Source organism: Cibotium barometz, chromosome 30 (assembly GCF_041138505.1).
Source record: "Cibotium barometz isolate CiBa-2024 chromosome 30, ASM4113850v1, whole genome shotgun sequence".
In the NCBI taxonomy this organism is placed as follows: domain Eukaryota; kingdom Viridiplantae; phylum Streptophyta; class Polypodiopsida; order Cyatheales; family Cibotiaceae; genus Cibotium; species Cibotium barometz.
In genome coordinates, this window is record NC_141075.1 from 54,538,434 (window position 1) to 54,562,364 (window position 23,931).

The 23,931-nt window shown below is 40.3% G+C and overlaps 1 protein-coding gene across 1 annotated transcript in view; it reads left to right on the forward strand.

Annotated features, from left to right (window-relative positions):
* Window positions 1-15,531: 15,531 nt before the first annotated feature.
* Window positions 15,532-23,931, forward strand: part of LOC147621689 (uncharacterized) — a 17,079-nt gene continuing 8,679 nt past the window's right edge. Inside the window, exons 1-2 of the mRNA XM_086824474.1 lie at window positions 15,532-15,538; window positions 21,388-22,004. Coding sequence (XP_086680600.1) covers window positions 15,532-15,538; window positions 21,388-22,004 — 624 coding nt within the window. The remainder of the gene's footprint in view (window positions 15,539-21,387; window positions 22,005-23,931) is intronic.

Sequence of the window (23,931 nt, forward strand, 5' to 3'; positions counted from 1 at the left end):
TCATGCATAGAGGTATGCATAAAAGATATTCTTTTTATACTAAAAGTGTGATTTTCATCATAAATGGATTTTATGCATAACTTAGATGCATAAGAGAAATTCTTTTATTCTAAAAGTGTAATTCCTACCAAATTGAATTTATGCATAAGAAGATGCATAAAAGATTGATTTTAAATTTAAAAGTGTCATTCTCATCTAAATTGAATTTATGCATAGGAAAATGCATAAAAGATTGAAATTTAATTCAAAAGTGTCATTTTCATTTAAAATGAATTTATGCATAGGAAGATGCATAAAAGATTGATTTTTACTTTGAAAGTATTAATCTCCTTAAATAGAATTTATGCATAAATAAATGTGTAAAGAAATCTTATATCAAATATAAGAATTCTCTTGTATTCTATAAATAGATATGAGATGTAATAGGATGTGATAAGAGGTGTATAAGATGTGATAAGAGGTGATAAGATGCTTATGAAATAAGTTAGGAGGTGATAAGATGAATTAAGATGGGATAAGATGTGTATGGGATGAGGTAAGAAGTGTATGTGATAGGATAAGATGTATATGGGTTGTGATAGGGCGAGAATGGATGTGATGTAAAAGATTAGATGTGAAGGCATATGGGGCTATATGAATGGGAATGTGAAAATGGATGTATGTATGTGGATGTGTGGATGTGGAGATGGGAGTGTGGATGTATGAATGTGAAAATGGATGTATGCATGAAGATGTATATGCATAGATGTGAATGTGGATGTAGATGTGGATGTATAAATGTGAATGGGAATGTGGATGTGGATGTATGTGAATGTGGATGTAGATGTGGATGTATAGATGTGAATGTGGAATGTGGATGTGGATGTAGATGTGAATGGGAATGTGGATATGGATGTATGTATGTATGTGGATGTGGATGTATGAATGAGGACGTGATAGTGGATGTATGCATGTGGATGTGGATGTATGGATGTGGATATGGATGTGTATGTATGAATGTGGATATGGGATGTGGATGTATAAATGAGGATGTGAAAATGGAGGTAAGCATGTAAATGTGGATGTATGGATGTGAATGTGGATGTGGATGTGGATGTGGATGTATGGATGTGGATATTGATGTGTATGTATGAATGTGGATATGGAATGTGGATGTATAAATGAGGATGTAAAAATGGATGTATGCATGTAGATGTGGATGTATGGATGTGAATATGAATGTGGATATGGGATGTGGATGTATAAATGAGGATGTATGCATGTAGATGTGGATGTATGGATGTGAATGTGAATGTGTATATGAATTAATGTGTCGTCGATATGAGGAAATGGATGAGAATGAGTACACATTGAATGGAATGTGGAATAAGTAATGTGGACTAAGGAGGGATAATGTGGACTAAGGAGGGATAATGTGGAAAGACGAGAGTTCGATTTAGAAATTGTATTTTGTGACTGTTTGTAAATGACTGTTTTATGTCAAGAATGCTGGGGAAGCATTTTGTGGATTAAGGTCATGAGGGAAGACCTAAATGTTAAAGTTGCAACTGCTGACGGAGAGTCAATGGAGGATGTCTCGCGTAGCAAGGTCGACCGAGGTCTTGACCAGCCTCGGTTCGATTTAAATGGTGAGCTTCCGGTACGGTGGATGAGGGACCAAGGAAGCGGCCTATGAGTGAAGCGCTAGGTCACCTACGAAGGATCCTAGAGGGTGCTGACCATACGGTGCTTGGTGCCAAAGATACCCACACGTGCGTCGTGGAAGATATTGGAATAAAGAATAAGAATTGTTTTCTGAAACCGGGCATGGATCTGGTTGATTGACCTTGCTGGTTCTCAACGGATGAGTCCATGGCTCTTTTATATGGATCTGTGGGTTTATCTTGCTGATCTTCCACGGAGATTCCATTCTATTATATGAATATATTGCTGGTTACTATGAGCTAGGAACTATGGAAAAGGCCCCTGAGTGAACAGGTGGTGAGCGTTCTGGTTGCCAATGATGCCATAAGTATACCGATGAATGACTGACTGGAAATAAGGATTCAACCAGAGACTATGAGGATTGTCATCAGTGACATAATGGTTTCATTAAAGGATTGTTTTAAAGTTAGCTAATGCTAAGAAAAAGGCAATTTCATATTGGGTGTGTAAGTGGTGTGACTAGTTTTATGTTTGCATGAACTTCCGGCTAGGGAGCCTTGGAACTCTTTTCCTTGGTACCCGGGACAAAACCTAACCAAATTCTTAATTGGATCCCATCACTACAGTGGTTGGGCAGTTGGCTAACCCATGGGATTGGATGGGGTTAGGCTGGACTGATGGATCCGTAAATCGAGATTTAATTTCTATTATTACGATAGATGAAGTAAATCTCGGATAGTAATTGTTCTATGGATAGTAATTGTTCTATGGATAGGAATCAACGGCTGTGCCTCTTGATGGGGAAAAAGCGTTGATCCCAATGATCCAAGTGCAAGTTTCTTCCTTGATCTGACCAAGTACCGTTAGAGGTGCAGTCGGATCAGTTTGATCAGTAATGATCTTGACTACATTAGAGTAAAGAGTTATCCTGGTGGAATCGCTCGTGCTTTCCGGGTAAAGGAAGTTTTTCCGGTTTCGGTTTTGGACAAACCGACGGATTAGTCTCTTGTCCGGATATCCATGGCGAGGCCCCGAGTGTGAGACCCCTACCCGCGCACGATGTGCTACTTCCGCTGCTAGCACCCCGAATTCGTTGCGCAGTGGAGACCGGGATCTCACAGTTGGTATCAGAGCGGTTTAAAACTAATACGGATAAGCAAATTCTTATCATAAATTGATAATAAAATTCAGAAAAAGCATTTTTCATAATGTATTTTCATTCCGTAAGCCTCTTTAATGAAGAATTTTTAATCAAAGAATTTTTTTATATAGATGGAAGTTCCCTACTTATCTGGTATTCCCGACCTCACCCAGTCTCAAGATATGACTGCGTTCACCTTCAAACATCTCATCTCTTCTGCTTCAACTCAAACAAGCCGAGCACTCGCACGCCATTTCGCGGATTTATATTTTCCTACCCCAGCAGAGAGAATACAGCATAAGTGGTTTGCAGGGCAATATGTCCACGCCCCTTGCGACCGCCGTACAATGCTGTGGTAGAATCTCTCATTGACTATGATCCTGTTAAAGCTGAAAATAGTGCGTGGTGTCATCCTATATCATTCGACGCCTCGAAATTTCAGACTTTCATGTCAAATTTATAGACTCCTTAGTCGGTTTATCCCTAAGAAGAAAATAATAACCCCCTTCGCAGTTAGAGAACTTATGTAACAGGGCATGACTATGGCCTAGTACGGTCCTCTTATATGTCTTCCGAGGAGATTTTGAACTCAGAGCCGAGATGCTCTATGTACATATTGCAACTTTTATATAAATAAAGAAACGTTTTTCGATGAAAAATATCCTGTTGGATAAATGATTGTTTATGTGGCGGACGATCTGCTGATAAAGAAAAAAAAAGAAAAAAAAATCTGTTATCGGACATATGTCATAGATCTCCATTAAGATCTTGTCTTGTATAAGAAATTGTTTTCCGAACTCTTAAGTCTTAGGATCTCGTGAATAATATCAAAATAAAAAATTAATAATATATAAATTTTGGCAAAAACATGAGACGAGGAAACCGTGGTCGTCAGCCAGACCCTGTCTCTGAAAATGACGAGCTTGACCTTGATGTTCGCAAGGCTCTTCATAGGACTCAGCCAGGACCCTTCAAAGGAGAAGGGGAGAACCTGGGCGAGGCTGTGGAGAAATGGGTGGAAGCCTTGGAAGAGTATTTTGACGTCACAGGATACAATCATTAGAGCAATTGGCTAATAAAGATCAACTGAGAAGCCAAATATGTCAAAAATTTATCAAGAAACACAAAAAGGTTGTAATTGTGTGATATAATTCATACAATTTGATATTCAAACTGAAAAATTCGTAAATTAGTAATTGGGTCTTCAATTGGAAGTACCGCAATTGTATGGAACCCTGACTTGCTTGAGGCCTAGACATGATGGTATTTACCTTATAGTTTCGAGTTTCATGACTATCCGTATATACCGAGGGTACAACTGCAGCTCCTTACCGGTAGTATATACGAGTAAATCTAAGACTTGAAATTATAAGCGTTAATGCTATCCAGATGATGATTTCGAATGTGGTTGATATGATTTTTAATTCTGTTTGAGAATTGATTAATTGATTTGGATTCTGATTGAAAAACGATGATTTCTGAAATTTAGTTGAAATGTAATAAGCTGAGCAAAACCACAATGTGGATGATTGGGACGAGTCCCTGTAATGATAAATGATGATAATGATTTCAGCAAATCACTATGAGATTAGTGGATTGTGCTGTCAAATTGCTACTGTTAATACTTGAGACGGTAGATCAAGTTAAGGGATGACAAATTGAGAACTTGCTTAACTAAAATTCCCGTGGAGGAATGTTCAGAAGGAAATTTTTTCATTCTAATGGACCATTATTGTGTTAAAGATATGAATGATATGATCTGAATGAATTGATATTTAATGATGAGTTCTATATAAGGGATATTTATCCCCATATTCTGTTGGGTTGACCAGAATATAAGGAACCCCAGAATAAATTAGATCTTAAGCAAAAGAGTTGTCCTCTACTTTGCGAGATAAGGACATCTCGCACTTTTTAAGTGGGATAGAATGTAAGATTTCTCCCCCAACCTTCAAGGTATACAGGAGTAAGAATATTATAATTATTCCCTCTCTAAATAAAAGAAAGATTCTGTTTAAAAAGGGAAGACACTTTACCAAAATACCTTCTCAGGAGCCCACCTGTTTTAAAGATTCAGAACGATGAATTCAGAAGTGAGAACCGGTGTTTTGGATGCCAAGGTTTTGACCATCAGTTAAAAGACTGCCTGACTCCTACCATGAAAAGGGCACAGGGAAGTCTAGAACCCAAATTCAGAGACCAATTCCTTCATACCAATCTAATCAGGGTCCGTCGCTCGGACAAGATTGCTTAACTCCATTAACTAGGTCCGACCCATTGATTAGGGTCGAGATGACCAGTCAAATGCTTGGCGACTTAGAGCAACAGATGCAGGCAATTCATAAAGATATAAACGCTGCCCAAGAATCGACAGAGACAATATACAGATAAGAAGAGGACAATCAGAGAATTCAAAGAAGCAGTTATAGTCTTCATTTGAATACGGACCAAAAGAATTTCTTTATCTCTAGGGGAGTATAAGTAGTTATCCCCCAGATATTGTGGACCAAAGAAAGTAGGTGACTTAGCCTACGAACTTCTTTTATCTCTTCATCTCAAAGTCCTTAATGCCTTCTATAGAAAAATGTGCCAAACCCAAATCATGGAAAGATGGTAAAACTTCAGTGGCAAGATACCGTTGGCTTCTAAGTTACGCTAACTCCTTCCTTTATATAAGTCGTAACTTTTACTTGTCGCTCATAGTAATCTTACTTCCATCGATCTCCCTTCTTCTTAATCTCCTTCATGGCTTGGCAACAAGAATTAGTTTTATCCATGATGATTTCTCACCTTCAAGATGCAAGTGAGTCTGTGAAGAAAGATTTTATAGAACAGTATGAGCGCTCACTTTTTCCTCACTTGGGAACGTCTGTAGCTCAGACCAAATGGCGGACCTATCAAGACATAACTAGGGTAACACCCTGGGGTCAGCAGCACTTTCGTAACAATGTCCGCTTGGCCATGGTTATTGAAGCCTTGGGTTTGGGTCCCCGATACTACTGCGTTATGAGATCAAGACATCTTGGGTTTTCTGAGCGGGTCTTCTTACTGGCGTATTTTCTTCCTCATCAGAAGATATGCCTTTACCCCGTTTTTGGCTTGCCTCTCAGAGGTCCTTTTGTTAGATCACCTCATACCACTGAGATAGGTGCGGCAATAACCAACAGAATTATTCCCATAGATGAGTTACTTTATACGTGCGCAGCTTGTGAGTGCTGCTTTTGTGATCATATGATGGACGGGCTTATGGAAGTGTAAAGAGTTCTTCTATCTTTACTGTATATGTTCCAAGAATGAATAAAGTTTAAATCTTGTTCTTGTCTTGACCCTTACTCTCTTTGAGACTTTTTAATTGGTGGTTAATCTTAATTAAAAATTTTCTCTCAGTCTCATACTTGTGCATCTTGCGAAATTACCCCCAGTTTGCGAGATGAGGGCATCTCGCGTTTTTCAAGTGGGAGAGAATGTAAGATTCCTCCCCAGCCTCTCAAAATGTCCAGCATCTTTCCCTGTAATCAATCCTTCTTCAGAAATATAAAAGACTTGTTTCTAACTGTTTTAAGCTAGAGAGAGAAAATATTCTAGAGAGAGAATATTTAGATTTTTAATATTTTTGGATAGAAAATTATCTCATCTTATTAAAATAAGTTCCCCTGAAACAGAAATTCAAAAAAAACTTTCCAATGTGCAATTGGAATTAATTGGAAATGGGTATAAAGGACCTTAGCCTAAGGGTCTAGATTTTCAGAAATTTTTGGATTATGGTCCAATTAAGGTTCCTATGGGCCAATAGCATCAATCCATATGTAGGGAGGAGATAAATCCAATTTGTAAAAGAAGATACCCAAAAATGAGTAAATGCTCACATAAGATGAAGAGTTGAAAATGTACAAGGTTTATTAGTAAAAAACTATGAGCAATATTAAAAATATGAGATATTTTGGGTATAATGATTCCATTTTGACACATATGTAAGGAAGGGGAGTTCTTTAAAGGAGGTGCATATTTCACATAAGATGAAGAGTTGAAAATGTACAAGGTTTATTAGTAAAAAACTATGAGCAATATTAAAAATATGAGATATTTTGGGTATCCAAAAATGAGTAAATGCTCACACAAGATGAAGAGTTGAAAATGTACAAGGTTTATTAGTAAAAAACTATGAGCAATATTAAAAATATGAGATATTTTGGGTATAATGATTCTATTTTGACACATATGTAAGGAAGGGGAGTTCTTTAAAGGAGGTGCATATTTCACATGCTTGAATGAGTTTTAAACTCATAAAAATTGAGATATTTCATCTCTCCTCTCTCCTCATTCAAGTCTAGTTCCAAAAAGTTAGCTTAACTGACCTAAAAATGGTCAAAAATTGACCAAACTGAGTTGGAAAATTCTAGAATTAGTTTGTTTGGTTAGGAGCTCACTTTTTCCTATAAATAGAAGCCTCCCCCTAGTTGAAAAATATATAGTGTTTATGCATCGTTACTCTACTCCACCTAAGCCAAGAACTGTGAATTCAGTAATAATTCACTAGTTTTTGGAGCTTCCCTCTTTCTTCGTTCCCCATTGGTGGCTCCATCAACATACTTAACTAATTGATTGGTTGGGGGCCTCTACCGTGAACAAAGAATCAAGAAATTTGTAAGGGAATTAGTGAATTTTGATCATTTTCTATAATTTCTCAATATTTCTCTCTTCTCAACCCCTCTCAAGCTTGAGAAGCTTAATTGGAATGGTTTTTGAATGCTATTGAAGTTAATTGATGAATGTTAGTGAAGAGTTACATAATTTGATGAATGCTATTGAAGTTAATTGATTAATAATAGTTAAGAATTACATAAATTATCATTTAAGCTTAATTCTAATGGTTTTTATGTAATTTCTCTCTCTCACTCAAGAAATGGTCATACTCATGACCCATTCTCAATCCAAATGAAGCTTTTCATAAAGCTTTTCCTTAATCCAAGATTAAGCTATGCTTGAGGCCAAATTAATGGCTTTTTTCTATGCTTTTAGTTTATGTATTTCATGAATATTGATGATTCAATCCATTATGGATTAATGATCCAATTAGGGATCATTCTATTTATTTCCTTAATGATAAGCTTTATCCCTTAAAAAATTTGAGATTTATCAGTCATAGCCGCGGAGCTATGGTAAATTTTTTATAAAAATTACGCATAAAATAATTTCATTCAAAGCATGAAAAGAGGACTTCCTACCATATTCTAGGAATTATCATCCTAGATTAATTGATAGATAATTATTGTAATCATAGAGAAATTGATTTTTATATTATACATTATTGATTTTCATGCATAAAGGTATGCATAAAAGATTATTATTTTAACATAAAAGTGTTACTTTTATCATAATTAGATTTCATGCATAGAGGTATGCATAAAAGATTATTATTTTAATGTAAAAGTGTTACTTTTATCATATTTGAATTTCATGCATAGAGGTATGCATAAAAGATGATTATTTTATTACAAAAGTGTTACTTTTAGCATAATTGAATTTCATGCATAGAGGTATGCATAAAAGATGATTATTTTATTACAAAAGTGTTACTTTTAGCATAATTGGATTTCATGTATAGAGGTATGCATAAAAGATGATTATTTTATTGTAAAAGTGTTACTTTTATCATAATTGGATTTCATGCAGAGGTATGCATAAAAGTTGATTATTTTATTATAAAAGTGTTACTTTTATCATATTTGAATTTCATGCATAGAGGTATGCATAAAAGTTGATTATTTTATTGTAAAAGTGTTACTTTTATCATATTGGATTTCATGCATAGAGGTATGCATAAAAGATATTCTTTTTATACTAAAAGTGTGATTTTCATCATAAATGGATTTTATGCATAACTTAGATGCATAAGAGAAATTCTTTTACTCTAAAAGTGTAATTCCTACCAAATTGAATTTATGCATAAGAAGATGCATAAAAGATTGATTTTAAATTTAAAAGTGTCATTCTCATCTAAATTGAATTTATGCATAGAAAAATGCATAAAAGATTGAAATTTAATTCAAAAGTGTCATTTTCATTTAAAATGAATTTATGCATAGGAAGATGCATAAAAGATTGATTTTTACTTCGAAAGTATTAATCTCCTTAAATAGAATTTATGCATAAATAAATGTGTAAAGAAATCTTATACCAAATATAAGAATTCTCTTGTATTCTATAAATAGATATGAGATATAATAGGATGTGATAAGAGGTGTATAAGATGTGATAAGAGGTGATCAGATGCTTATGAAATAAGTTAGGAGGCGATAAGATGAATTAAGATGTGATAAGATGTGTATGGGATGAGGTAAGAAGTGTATGTGATAGGATAAGATGTATATGGGTTGTGATAGGGCGAGAATGGATGTGATGTAAAAGATTAGATGTGAAGGCATATGGGACTATATGAATGGGAATGTGGAAATGGATGTATGTATGTGGATGTGTGGATGTGGAGATGGGAGTGTGGATGTATGAATGTGAAAATGGATGTATGCATGAAGATGTATATGCATAGATGTGAATGTGGATGTAGATGTGGATGTATAAATGTGAATGGGAATGTGGATGTGGATGTATGTGAATGTGGATGTAGATATGGATGTATAGATGTGAATGTGGAATGTGGATGTGGATTTATGTATGTATGTGGATGTAGATGTGGATGTATAGATGTGAATGGGAATGTGGATATGGATGTATGTATGTATGTGGATGTGGATGTATGAATGAGGATGTGATAGTGGATGTGAATGGAAATGTGGATATGGATGTATATATGTATGTGGATGTGGATGTATGAATGAGGATGTGATAGTGGATGTATGCATGTGGATGTGGATGTATGGATGTGGATATGGATGTGTATATATGAATGTGGATATGGGATGTGGATGTATAAATGAGGATGTGAAAATGGAGGTTACAAGCATGTAAATGTGGATGTATGGATGTGAATGTGGATGTGGATGTGGATGTATGGATGTGGATATGGATGTGTATGTATGAATGTGGATATGGGATGTGGATGTAAAAATGGATGTATGCATGTAGATGTGGATGTATGGATGTGAATGTGAATGTGTATATGAATTAATGTGTCGTCGATATGAGGAAATTGATGAGAATGAGTACACATTGAATGGAATGTGGAATAAGTAATGTGGACTAAGGAGGGATAATGTGGACTAAGGAGGGATAATGTGGAAAGACAAGAGTTCGATTTAGAAACTGTATTTTGTGACTATTTGTAAATGACTGTTTTATGTCAAGAATGGTGGGGAAGCATTTTGACCGTCTTGTGGATTAAGGTCATGAGGGAAGACCTAACTGTTAAAGTTGCAACTGCTGACGGAGAGTCAATGGAGGACGTCTCGCGTAGCAAGGTCGACCGAGGTCTTGACCAGCCTCGGTTCGATTTAAATGGTGAGCTTCCGGTACGGTGGATGAGGGACCAAGGAAGCGGCCTATGAGTGAAGCGCTAGGTCACCTACGAAGGATCCTAGAGGGTGCTGACCATACGGTGCTTGGCGCCGAAGATACCCACACGTGCGTCGTGGAAGATATTGGAATAAAGAATAAGAATTGTTTTCTGAAACCGGGCATGGATCTGGTTGATTGACCTTGCTGGTTCTCAACGGATGAGTCCATGGCTCTTTTATATGGATCTATGGGTTGATCTTGCTGATCTTCCACGGAGATTCCATTCTATTATATGAATATATTGCCGGTTACTATGAGCTAGGAACTATGGAAAAGGCCCCTGAGTGAACAGGTGGTGAGCGTTCTGGTTGCCAATGATGCCATAAGTATACCGATGAATGAATGACTGGAAATAAGGATTCAACGAGAGACTGAGGATTGTCATCAGTGACATAATGGTTTCATTAAAGGATTGTTTTAAAGTTAGCTAATGCTAAGAAAAAGGCAATTTCATATTGGGTGTGTAAGTGGTGTGACTAGTTTTATGTTTGCATGAACTTCCGGCTAGGGAGCCTTGGAACTCTTTTCCTTGGTACCCGGGACAAAACCTAACCAAATTCTTAATTGGATCCCATCACTACAGTGGTTGGGCGGTTGGCTAACCCATGGGACTGGATGGGGTTAGGCTGGACTGATGGATCCGTAAATCGAGATTTAATTTCTATTATTACGATAGATGAAGTAAATCTCGGATAGTAATTGTTCTATGGATAGTAATTGTTCTATGGATAGGAATCAACGGCTGTGCCTCTTGATGGGGAAAAAAGCGTTGATCCCAATGATCCAAGTGCAAGTTTCTTCCTTGATCTGACCAAGTACCGTTAGAGGTGCAGTCGGATCAGTTTGATCAGTAATGATCTTGACTACGTTAGAGTAAAGAGTTATCCTGGTGGAATCGCCCGTGCTGCTTTCCGGGTAAAGGAAGTTTTTCCGGTTTCGATTTTGGACAAACCGATGGATTAGTCTCTTGTCCGGATATCCGTGGGCGAGACCCCGAGTGTGAGACCCCTACTCGCGCACGATGTGCTACTTCCGCTGCTAGCACCCCGAATCCGTTGCGCGGTGGAGACCGGGATCTCACAAAAACTCTCATTCTCAATGTGTTGAATACAAAGTGTGCTCTTGCCTTATCTTCTCGGTCCCCTTCTCCTGCGTATGTGTGTGTGTGTGTGTGTGTGTGTGTGTGTGTGTGAGAGAGAGAGAGAGAGAGAGCGATCGAGCACTGTGTGGCGGCATGGCGGTGGCGAGGTGGTAGAGCGGCGACGGCGGCTCCTTCTTCACTGCGACGCGAGAATCCTTCACGCGACGGCGGTTTGAGTGGTGAGTGATAGAAGCACAACATTGAAGTTTTTGAACACGTGTGTGATTCCTTAGAAGAGCACAATGAGCTACATAAATGTAAAGCCTTAGGCTTAACCTTGAGTGGAAAAGCCGGAGATTGGTATCGAACTTTAAGGGTTGAAGAGCGTACTCACTATCCCACTCTCAAGAGATTGTTCTTGAAAGAATACATACGGGAGGGTGTGCTTTGGGGGGTAGCATCTCAACTCCAAAAAGTTGAGATGCGAGGAAGGGGAGCTAGTTAGAGACTTTATTAGTCGATTAAAGCATCTAAATTCTCGCTGCACTCCCGATGAGCGCTTCAATAACAACCAACTGCTCGATAGATTCATCCGAGGATTGCGCCACGAGGACATATACAATGGCTTAGTCATTAGAGGTCTTACGACATGGGAAGCAGTCACTGCCAATGCAATCCAGTTAGAAGATAACTTGATGATTGCAGGTAAAAAGGTGTCTTCGAAGACAAAATCTGTTAGTTTGCAAGTATCTGGGCACGAGCCAATGATGGTAAAACCTATTGCCAAGGAGCCCAAAATATCCGGAATGTCTGTGACTAACCTGACTAAGGCTCTCCAAGAATACTTTAGGGACTCAAAATAGCCATATGTACCCAAGAAGAGAGCAACAATGGTTTTCGGTTTGCTTAGGACCACATAGTACGAGTGAATGTCCCACATTCAGAGTTAAATTCAATGGGAATTGCAATGCATGTGGTAAGTATAGCCATCAATCTAAGGATTGCCTAGTACTTAAGCGTATGTTGGCAAATCAAGCACCACTAGCCTGGTCAAACACACCTCAAGTACCCGCGCTGATGCCTGCACCACCTGTCGAGCAACCACAGCACATAGTTCCAAGGAACCCGAATGTAGTCCAGTCTGTGTCGTTACCACCGCCAGTGCTAGTCCACATCCAAGGGTTACCCCTATAAACCAGATGGGTTGTGAGTCACATAGTGTGTGTGGGGATTATGAAGAGGAGATAGACCCCACTTTTCAATATGGGATTGATACGTTTGAAATGACTTCCCAGTACTACATGGAGGATCATTTTGGGCAAGTCAAGCCTGTATATCAAGCGACTGCTCTTGCCACAAGAGGGAAAAACCTTAATACCTTGGCGAGGAGACCACCTCTTCAATGCTACGATTGTGGTGGACCGCATCATGTAGCAGAGTGCCCTAATAGGCTACAGAAGATCGCTACTCAAATGCAACCAAATCAAGGGAGCACATCGGGAATGCCGGTACTCACATGTAATCGTTGTGGCATAGATCATTTGATTGCTCAATGTCCACATAATCCTAGTGCACCCAAGATTATGCCATTGAATTTGGTTGAGGTCAGTAACGAGGCACGAGGAACCACACCTGTTGTACCCGCGAATGTAGTTACACGGTCAATGCTTCAAAATCAAAACTACATTCTCGAAGAGAGAGATACTGCATCAATTGCTCGAGCAAAGAAAAAGAAAACGTGGCGGAAGAGATCGCTTAATACCATGAGCTCCAAGCCTAGTTCAAAGACTAACATAGGAACAGGAGACGACCCCGTGTATATGAATGATCCTGAAGATGATTCTGATTCAATAGAAACCATGGGGACCAAAGCCACTACCTTAAGGGAGGACCCCACTCAGGAGCTCAACGAAGGAGAATCAAGCGAATACATAAATCAGGGGAAACAAAAGGAAACTCCCCCGGCCCTACAACCAAGTCAGCTAATGCCCTCTCGGCCACCCAAACTGACTGAGACTCCCCAAGACAAGCCACGTGGGCCAAAAACCCTCAAGAAAAAGATTGGAACTTACCCAAACCTAGTTGAGGAGATTGAACAAGTGCAACACTTAAGGGGTTTGGTGGAAGAAACACAAAGAGAACTGGAGCCAAACCCTAGAAAAATCCAAATTCTGGACACAATGTTTCCTACGCAAGTTCAGCCTCACACGAACCATAAACCGTTAGCTATACCTAGTATCATTCGGGAAGAAAGTGAGGATAGGACGTCAGGAAGTGGGCAACCACCCTTCTTGCTTGAAAGAATGTTTAGTGAGGGAATGCCTGACCCCATCGAAGAGGAAGTGATTCCATCTTCACCAGTCCCTAGTCAAGGGGCGATATCTCGAAAAGTACTGTTGAATGTGTCCAAGCTAATGGATTTCATGTCCTCTGAAATCAGAACCACGATCATATCCAAGTTATACGGAGATCCTGAGCTATTCTTAGCTCTTCGGGCATTTCTCAATGGAGAACTGAAGGCGGGGTTACCGCAATTTACAAATATGGATAGACCCGACACGCTTCAAGATGAAGGGGAACATTGAGATCTACAACCCAACCTAGATGAAGACTCGGTCGTTGAAATACCTGTTAACAAGTTGGGACAGTAGTTTGAAGGTGACGAATCTAATGCAACCCTCGCCATTACTACCAAGGGATTAACTCTAAAGGGAATCCTTGATGGTGGTGCTGGAGTGAGCATTGTGACTAAAAACTCTTGGGAATCTATGGGAAGACTGTTAAGATTCTAGAAATGGGATTGATCATGGTGAAGAACATAGATTAAGCATAAGATTAAGGTGGATTAAACCACACTAAGAACTCCATGACTAGAGAGAGAGGGAGATTGCACACTCAACACTATTCCCTTGTATTGCATATCACAATGAACCATACAACGATATAGGCTCTCTAGCCTTATCCCACTTTACACATCATCATCCATGTGGCACTCCCTTTTCCACTCTTTTGGTCAATTCTCACACACCATACAATATTACATGTGGCATTCCATCTCACCACAATATCTTGCACTTCTAGAGTGCTTTCCCACATACACACATACACACAATATCTTGCACCTCTAGGGTTGCTTTCCCACATACACACTACACCGCGATTATATCTCTCAACACCCCCTCTTAATCGAGGTGTTCTACAACTCACCCATCATCCATCACCCATATCAATGTAGCATTGCACAACCGCAATCGCTACCTCTCAACACTCCCCCTCAATGATACATTGGAGTGTCCATCAACCAAACATGAGTGCCCGTGTCTACCATCTTAGACACCTAGTCCATTTTGAGCCGACTCATCGCTCACAACGGAACCACTGAGTCCGATTTGAACATGGAAGTTCGGGTGGGATCCAACCCATGCGCATGCACCTCACACGTGCATCGCTCAAGCACACATCACAACAACAACCATTTCGAGCTTCTAGGTGAGCTCGGGTATGGTTACCCTCATACCATGGGTGAATACACATCTCGTTTTGAGCTTTAAACTCGGGTACGATTACTCTCATAATCATGGGTGAAACAAATACAATCCTTTTTATGCGTGTGCAAGGGCAGGGCACCCATCAAATCCAATTGATAAAACAACTTCCAAGGTCTTTATTTTTACAAGCCCGCTAGTTCAGGGGCATTGGAGAGAGAAAAAAAAAACTCATTTTGCCGTGAGGCAAGTGAACCTTGTGTGTATGAAAAAACTCGAAAAATTCATTTGTGTGTAAATGCACCCTTATAATCAATAAGGGTATTAAAATTTTGCAGGTCACATATGAAAAAAAAATTATACTCTTCTGTTGCCTGCGTCAGTGGTTCTTTCTCTTAATGGGCCGTGGTGGGTGGCCCTTACCCACCCACTTCTGTGCAGATCTCTCTCCTCCACACGCTGCTCTTCAGCTTCTCCGTTCGTCCTTACACGCTGCTCTTCAGCTTCTCCGTTCGTCCTTTGAGTTTCAATGTCGTGAGGTGGTCGTGTTGGTTGTCTTGCTGCTATGTTGCTGTTCCTCTCAGGCGTTTGCTGGGTTGGCTGTGTGATGGCCTTGTTGTCTGGCGACTGCATGCTCTATCGCCTTTCCTAGGTGATTCCATTGCCTGATGTCGGGTTTCTGCCCCGACGACCGTTTTTATTTTTGGTTCTCTCTCTTTTGCCCTGTGCTGCTCTACGCAACGAGCGACTGTTGGTGGCTGCACGACGTCTGTGTCTAGAGGCTTGCTGCGCTTTTTGCTTGAGGCTGCTAAGCCTGAGGCTTGCTGTGCTTTTTCTTTAGCCCTGAAGTCTCACGCTATTGTTTGCTTTTGCTTGCTTCAGCTCCAACTCTTCTTTGTTGAGCTGCAATACCTCTTCATGTGCGTTCTGGTGCACCGAATTCCATAGGTTCTCCCATTTTCATAGCTGCTCCTTTGCTTGCTTTATCTAAGCTCCCATGACTACCTCCACATGCTTGTTTTTGGCTTCCACACATGAAGCTAGGTGTGTGGTTACCTTGAGCTCCATAATGTAGCTCCTTCTTGTTGCAGCCTCTTTGCCTCTTCTAAACCTCTCTCATTGAGGTTTCTCCCATAGCCATCAATATGGCCTTGCAAGTTCCCAAATGAACTTGCACTCTCTATGCCTTTTCTTGCATACAAACTTCAAGGGTGCTTCTTCACATGGTCTCTCAAATGAAACCATAGGTGCATAAACATGTGGAAACTGCCAAGGTTTCCATCCCCTTCTTTGCTCTCCTTCATTGAGCAAACATTCACAAGTGCATCCTCTTCTTGATGCACACACATGTGAACTCCATTGAGTTCACTATCTCACTTGCCATTATCTTGACAAGCATGCACCTCCTCCACTCTTTGCTTGGAAGCAAAGAACCTTGGGATTCTTCCATCCCATCAAGCAACCCTTATACATTGAGCATTTTTCCATTGCTCAAAATCAACCAAAATCTGAGGCAAAACTTCACAAGACCAACCTTTTTTGAGGCATAATCAGCAACATATCTTCTCTTGGCAGCTTCTCCTTGACGGTGATGAAGACTCCATAGCCTTCATAATGCTGAAATCTCCATTTTCAGCTTCCTTGATGATGAGCAAGCTCTCCATGTTGCAAAACTCCATTTGCAACTCTCTTGGGCAGCTTCTATGCAACCTCCTTGTTGCAAATCTCCTCTCAAATCCTCACAAATGCAAATCTCCTCTCAAATCTTCACAAATGCAAATCCAAATCATAATATGAGTGTGCATAATTTTGCTGAAAATATAATGCTTAATCAAACAAACACACAAACAAGCTAATATACATAATAAACACCATGACCAAGAGCCCATTTGGCTCTGATACCATGTTAAGATTCTAGAAATGGGATTGATCATGGTGAAGAACATAGATTAAGCATAAGATTAAGGTGGATTAAACCACACTAAGAACTCCATGACTAGAGAGAGAGGGAGATTGCACACTCAACACTATTCCCTTGTATTGCATATCACAATGAACCATACAATGATATAGGCTCTCTAGCCTTATCCCACTTTACACATCATCATCCATGTGGCACTCCCTTTTCCACTCTTTTGGTCAATTCTCACACACCATACAATATTACATGTGGCATTCCATCTCACCACAATATCTTGCACTTCTAGAGTGCTTTCCCACATACACACATACACACAATATCTTGCACCTCTAGGGTGCTTTCCCACATACACACTACACCGCGATTATATCTCAGACCTCACCTTGAAGTCACAAACATAGTGGTTAAGATGGCAAACGGAACTATTGTTAAACCTATTGGGATGTTAAGGGACCTTAAGATCAAGGTTCTGGCATTAGGGGAAGGTTGAGGTCTATAGGGGCCCTTTAAGCTGCCATATTATGATTTTAATGACTTTTTGTTAAAATGTTAAGTTTCTTTGACTTTAGATACCTTCTTATTCTTCAAATGGCTAGAAGTTTGAATTTCAAAGTTTCCTACCAAAATTGAATTTAAAATTGAGTGGGCAAAACCATATCATGTGACATATCTATGGAAAGAGCTCAGCGAGTAGATTCTGGATCTCTAATCTCTGACAAATTTTGAGCTCATATGTAGAAGTTATGGATGTCTGAAATTTTAAAAACTTTTCCCCCCACTTTTTGGGAATGAAAAGTACAAAAGGCATCTTTTAGAGAATCGTTTGACCACCTTTAATCACCCAACATTTTTGTATACATGGCATCACATGATTGGCCCTTTTCCTTAATAACCTTTTAATCACATGGCATCTTAAAGGGCCCCTATAGACCTCAACCTTCCCCTAATGAGTACAAGGTAAGACATACCTTCATTGTAATGGATTTCTCTAAGCATCTTATGTCATATCAAATGATCTTAGGGCGTCCTTTCATGAGGGAAGCACAAATGGTGCATGACTGGTCGAAAAACCATGTCTACCTACAATTCCAAGACTCTGTCATTCGAGTTGATCTTGAGAATGGTCGCGCGCATCCTTTAGGAAGCAAGGTTATCATCGATAATCGATCAAATACCACTATTCACTCCGCCCCATTAAGGTATTGCTATACATGCAAAAAAGAGACTGATGATGGGAAAGATTCTCCTTATATGGATGTCCTACTGGGTATGAATGAGTCGGATAATGTGGATTGGGTACACCTAGCAGCAACCATATACACATGGGGAAATAGAGGCACAAGTTGGGTAACACCTGAGGGGCAAGATATGGCACCGTTAGTGCCAGTAAACATGATAGGTGTTATGCACTTGACTCTTGATGGCGAGAAAGTGGCAAACTCCCTTGACACTGATAGTAGCGAAGACTCTGACCAATGCAACTCTGAGTCGTCTGAATCTCAAGAAGAAACTGACTCTGAGCCTAATGGGGGGGATGAATCAAATATTCACCCAAGTGTGGAAGCAAGGCGCTCTAGGCCTAGGATGGTGACCTCCTGCAGTTCATCCGAGAGTGAGGGGGACACAAATGAAGATCAACCAAGTGAGTCCGAATCTGATAGAAACAAAAATAAAAAGCCTGGCAAGAAGAAAACGAGACATAAGAGACAACGCTATCGAGCTAATGTACGAACTACAATAAACAAAGAGAGATCCACTGCAGAATGGCTTAGTTATGTAGGAGCTATTGACGCTCATCGGAAGTTAGTGGATAATTGGGGACAATACCTCCAAAGTGTCATGTGGTGTATTCCGCAACCTCATGATGTCGCCCAATTAGAAATCGAAGAGAAGCCAAAACTAAGTCGTACTGTGAGAATGCGGCAAAACCAAGAGTTAGCTCAGCAACAAAAGGATGTGGAATTAAAAGAAAAAAACTTGGCACAACAAGAACCAGTAGACTTACACCTCGCACCCGAGCATTTCAAATCATTTACCACACAGGGGAACGTAAAGTGGTCTACACAAAAGCCCAACGAATGCCTACCAATGGGAGTAGCGGTGTCTATGATGGCCCAGCGGCGGTAGTTAAGGAGATAGAACTCGCAGATCGAGGTGAGGAGTCTAACCCAGTTTTTATTGCTCAAGACCTCACCCAGACGGAGGAAGCTACACTCAAGAAGCTTCTTAAGGAATTCAAAGACATATTTGCTTGGACATATCATGATACGAAGGGTGTTCCCACCCTCGGTGGTGCAACACACGATTCCAATGATTAGCACTGCTAAACCAGTCCAGCAACGTCCCTACCCAATGAATCCTAAGTACGCAAAGATTGTACAGGAGAAAATTGAAAAGCTTGTAAAATGTGGATTCATATACCCTATTGAGCACTCAGAATGGGTTTCTCCGATAGTCATCGTACCAAACAAGAATGGAAAACTTAGAGTGTGCGTTGATCTCAAAAAGGTTAATGCAGCCACCAGAAGGGATCATTACCCCTTGCCGTATTCTGAACATGTGCTTGAAAGAGTTGCAGGCAAGGAGGCATATAGCTTTTTAGATGGGTACTCTGGTTACAATCAGATCACAATTCCAGTAGAGGACCAAGCTAAAACAGCATTTATCACGGAGTTTGGAGTGTTTGCCTTTCGCGTCATGGCCTTTGGCTTGACCAATGCACCTGCAACATTCCAACGATTGAGAAACACAGCCTTTAAGGAATATCTAAGGGACTTTTGTGAAGCTTTCTTAGATGATCTTTGTGTTCATTCCTCTTGGGACGAGCACTTGATGTGTTTACGAAAAATATTTGAAAGGTGTAGATTATATCGCATCTCATTGAATCCTTTCAAATGCCAATTCTGGGTTAAACACGGAGTTATTCTAGGGCATATAGTGTCCAAAAATGGGATTTCCATCGACGAGAGTAAAATTAAGGTCATTTTGTAATTGCCCCCACCCACCAACTATAAGGGAGTCCAACGCTTTATGGGCCATGTTGGTTATTATCGAAGGTTTATTTTATTCTTCGCTGAGATAGCTCGACCGTTGTATAAGCTTCTCATCGAGTTTATTTGGACCGAAGATTGTGGCCGTGCTTATGAGCTATTAAAGGAGGCCTTGGCGAGTGCTCCAATCTTGAGAATGCCTAACTGGGATTTAATCTTCCATGTGCATATTGATGCATCAAACTTTGCGATTGGGTGTGTGTAAACTCAACCTGGAGAACACAAACTAGACTACCCCATTAGCTTTGCCAGTCGCCAGTTGAATGATGCTGAGATGAACTACACCACTACGGAGCGAGAAGGGTTGGCAATGATATATGCAGTAAGAAAATTTTGTTATTACCTCCTTGCCACTAAGTTTGTTTTCTATGTGGATCATCAAGCATTGTTGTATCTGGTAAACAAACCATGCTCCACAGGAAGAATCACACGATGGTTATTGATTCTTCTTGAGTTTGATTTCATTGTTGTTGTGAGACCTGGCAAAAAACATGTCATGGCTGATCATTTGTCTCGCATACCTAATGGTGAAGCCCCTACGGGAGTTGATGATGACTTACCTGACACTTCCCTGTTCATGGTAGAAACAATGCCTGAATGGAGTGAGAAGATTGTTAACTTTTTGGTTAATGGCTTCCCACCCAAGGAGCTTCTTAAAGATCTAGCTCGAAAGCTAATCAAGGAATGCGAACCCTATTGCCTGGTAGCCGGGACTCTTTATAAAGGAGGAAAGGATGACGTTCTTAGGCGTTGTGCCTGAGAGGATGAGTATCTATACATTTTGCAAGAGGCACATATGGGCGTAGCCGGTGGTCACTTCTCAGGAGACTTAACTGCGCGAAAAATCTTACAATCAGGGTATTGGTGGCCTACTATGTTCCAAGATGCATCACTTTTTGTGAAGGGTTGCGATGAATGCCAACGATACAAGAAACCCCAGCGGAAAGATCAGATGCCCCTACATCCAATCAAAGTAAACCAACCATTTGAAAAGTGGGGTTTAGACTTTGTAGGTCCGATTAGCCCAGCGGCCCACAACACACAATCTCGCTATATTATTGTGGCCACTGACTATATGACCAAATGGGCTGAAGCAAAAGCGACACGTAAGGCAGATGCGAGGACAACAACCAAGTTCCTCTTTGAAAATATAATCACACGCTTCGGTTGTCCTTTTGAACTTGTGAGCGACAATGGTACGCATTTTATAAATGATGTGATTAAGGAGCTCACAAGAAATTTCATGATATCCCATCATAAATCTACCCCTTATTATCCGCAAGCGAATGGCCAAGCCAAGAGTACCAACAAGACCTTAATCTTTGTTTTGACAAAGACAGTTGAAGCTCATCGCACGGATTGGGATCTAAAGCTTTATGGGCCTATCGTACTGCGTACAAAGTGGCTATTAACTGCACACCATTCAAAATGGTATATGGCCAAGAAGCAATCATGCCGTGGGAATTTATCATTCCTAGTCTTTATGGGCCTATCGTACTGTGTACAAAGTGGCTATTAACTACACACCATTCAAAATGGTATATGGCAAGAAGCAATCATGCCGTGGGAATTTATCATTCCTAGTCTTCGTGTTGCTACTCAAGAGGGTTGGGATGGTAATCCCTTATTAGAGCGTATGTATATCCTTGAGCGGCTAAACGAAGAAAGACAATTGGCTGTGTACAATGCTCTTGTGGAGAAGGATAGAAGGAAAAAATGGTTTGATTGCCACTTGAAAGACAAGGACATCAAGGTTGGGGATAAAGTCCTGATGTATGGAGTGCGTAACGAAAAGAAGAAGCTCAAATATGCTGGTAAGGGACCGCATAGAGTATGTGAAATTACCCCTCAAGGTACCATCCAGGTGGAGACTCTCGATAGAGTTGAAACTATTGGATTCCTCAACGGGAGTAAATTCAAAAGATACTATGACCCCCTGAGCCAAGAGGAGTTACATGCAATCCATCAGAAGAAGGCAGCTAAAGAACAAGCTGAGCTTAAGAAGATACAGGCAAGAATTGAAGCCAAAGAACGTCAACAGCGTGCTAGGCGCCAACGAGAAGCCAACTTGGGGATTACGCAAGCATTTTTTGAGGAGGCAGAGGAGGATTCACTGGAATTTGATCCGCCTTTAAGATACCCAATTGAGTTACAGAGTCCTTATGGGGAGGTGCTGTATAATGCATTGTTGGATACAGGAGCTCAACATAATTTGTTATCATATGGCGTGTGGTGTCAACTTGGAAAACCACCTTTATCTAAGAGTGCTATCCAAGTTAAAGGTATTAACAAGAAGAAAACCCCTGTCTTAGGAATTCTGCACACTCTGGTTGCCTATGACAAGGGGATTGTAATTCAAAGCTTTTTGGTTATGCCTGTTGGTACCATGGAGGGGACTATAACTTAGGGCGCAAATGGATGTCAGCCACTAAGTGCAATATTGATTGGGCAACCAGGCGAGTTACAATGCAAGAACCCGCTCCCGGTTTGACCGCTCAAAATCGCGCACCTAAGTCATCAACTCTGGACAAAATGCTAGATAACAAAAAATCACAAAGTCCAGTGGCAAAACCATCTTTGATTGTTTGCCACCCCTCTAACGCTTCAACGCCAAGAGTGGAAACAGGCAGTGTGGTCTCTAAGGCTCCGCTTACCATGCCAAAGAGTACATACAAATGGGTCCCAAAAGCTTTGTTAACAGCTACCCCCTGCTCAATCTCGTTCAGACAAGAAGCCTCGTAGAAGGAAAGCAGCTACTCGCCCGAGAAAGGGCAATGTAACATCACGATGGATTCCTAAAAAATTATTAGTAGCCCAAGGGTACTACGAAGGGAATGACCAGATTTGGGTCCCTAAGCATAAGATGAATCCCTCTACATCACCTGTAAAACCTTGCAAACCAAATGTTGCCACCCCAACGACAATTCAAGACCGTGGTAAAGGAAAGGTAACAGAGTGCTCCGCACCACTTCTTCCAGAGCTAGTTTGGATTCCCAAATGATATCGATCAATACCACCTACCTCAGGAAGGGGGGAGCCACATGAAGCTTCTAGCTCCACATGAAGCTTCTAGCTCCTCATGCCAGGCAAACGTTGATATAGAAGTTTCTTCATGCTCTACACCTACTCTTGTCAACACCCAACAAGAGACCAATGAGACTATGTCTCCCTTTGTAAAAGTATCGTCGTGGAAACCATTTTCTCCATTTGTTCATGGGAGCGTACACTACCATCTCTGCAATTTGATGTGGCCACAAGGGTCATAAAAAGCTATGTGCCCACATCACCACCTATGACCCGCTGGACAAATTGAATCCAAGAGGCTGCAACATCATTGCAAAAAATATGATCTACCCAAGGAAAGGGGGAGCATGTACTCACGCTCGACATTCTATTGCTTCCTCCCTAACCTTCTCCCCTGACCATGTAATTGCCAAATTCAAGGGGATGTATATATATAGCTTCATACACAGAAAAGAAAAGAAAAGAAAAGAAAAGAAAAGAAAAACAAAAAATAGTAAAAAGAGCAAGAGAGGAGAAATATCCATATACAATCAAGAACTAGATTGACCTGTCATAAACCTACTGATGCTATATCTGTGTTTGCAGATATGGCAGATGCACGATCATCACACACTTCATTCACTCCCACCTTTGGTGAGAGGTATCATCTGTACCTTTCTCAGATATTCCACATGTGCTATCCTATAATTAAAACCGAATTGGATCATATAGATGTACTAGCCAAAGAGGAAAATGTTGAGGAATTAGAATGGCTAATACGCCTATTGACCATGACTGACCCCTACTCCGTAGAGGACATATCCCCGATAGCCCCCGACTTTTCTTTTCTACAAGATGACTATCCTCGCATGGTTACATTGTTGATGAGTTTATGTGGATGGGAAAACGAAAACGATATATCTCATGACGATGAATGGACGGATGAAACTCATGGCACTATTGAGGCTGACTTTATTTATTTGGATGATGCAGATCGAGGCTTAGCCTTAGGGCTAGAGCGAGGACTCTACAACATCCTCTTACCATATCCTCAGTAGTAGTGTGGTGACTGGTAGGTAGGTTAGTGTTTTCAA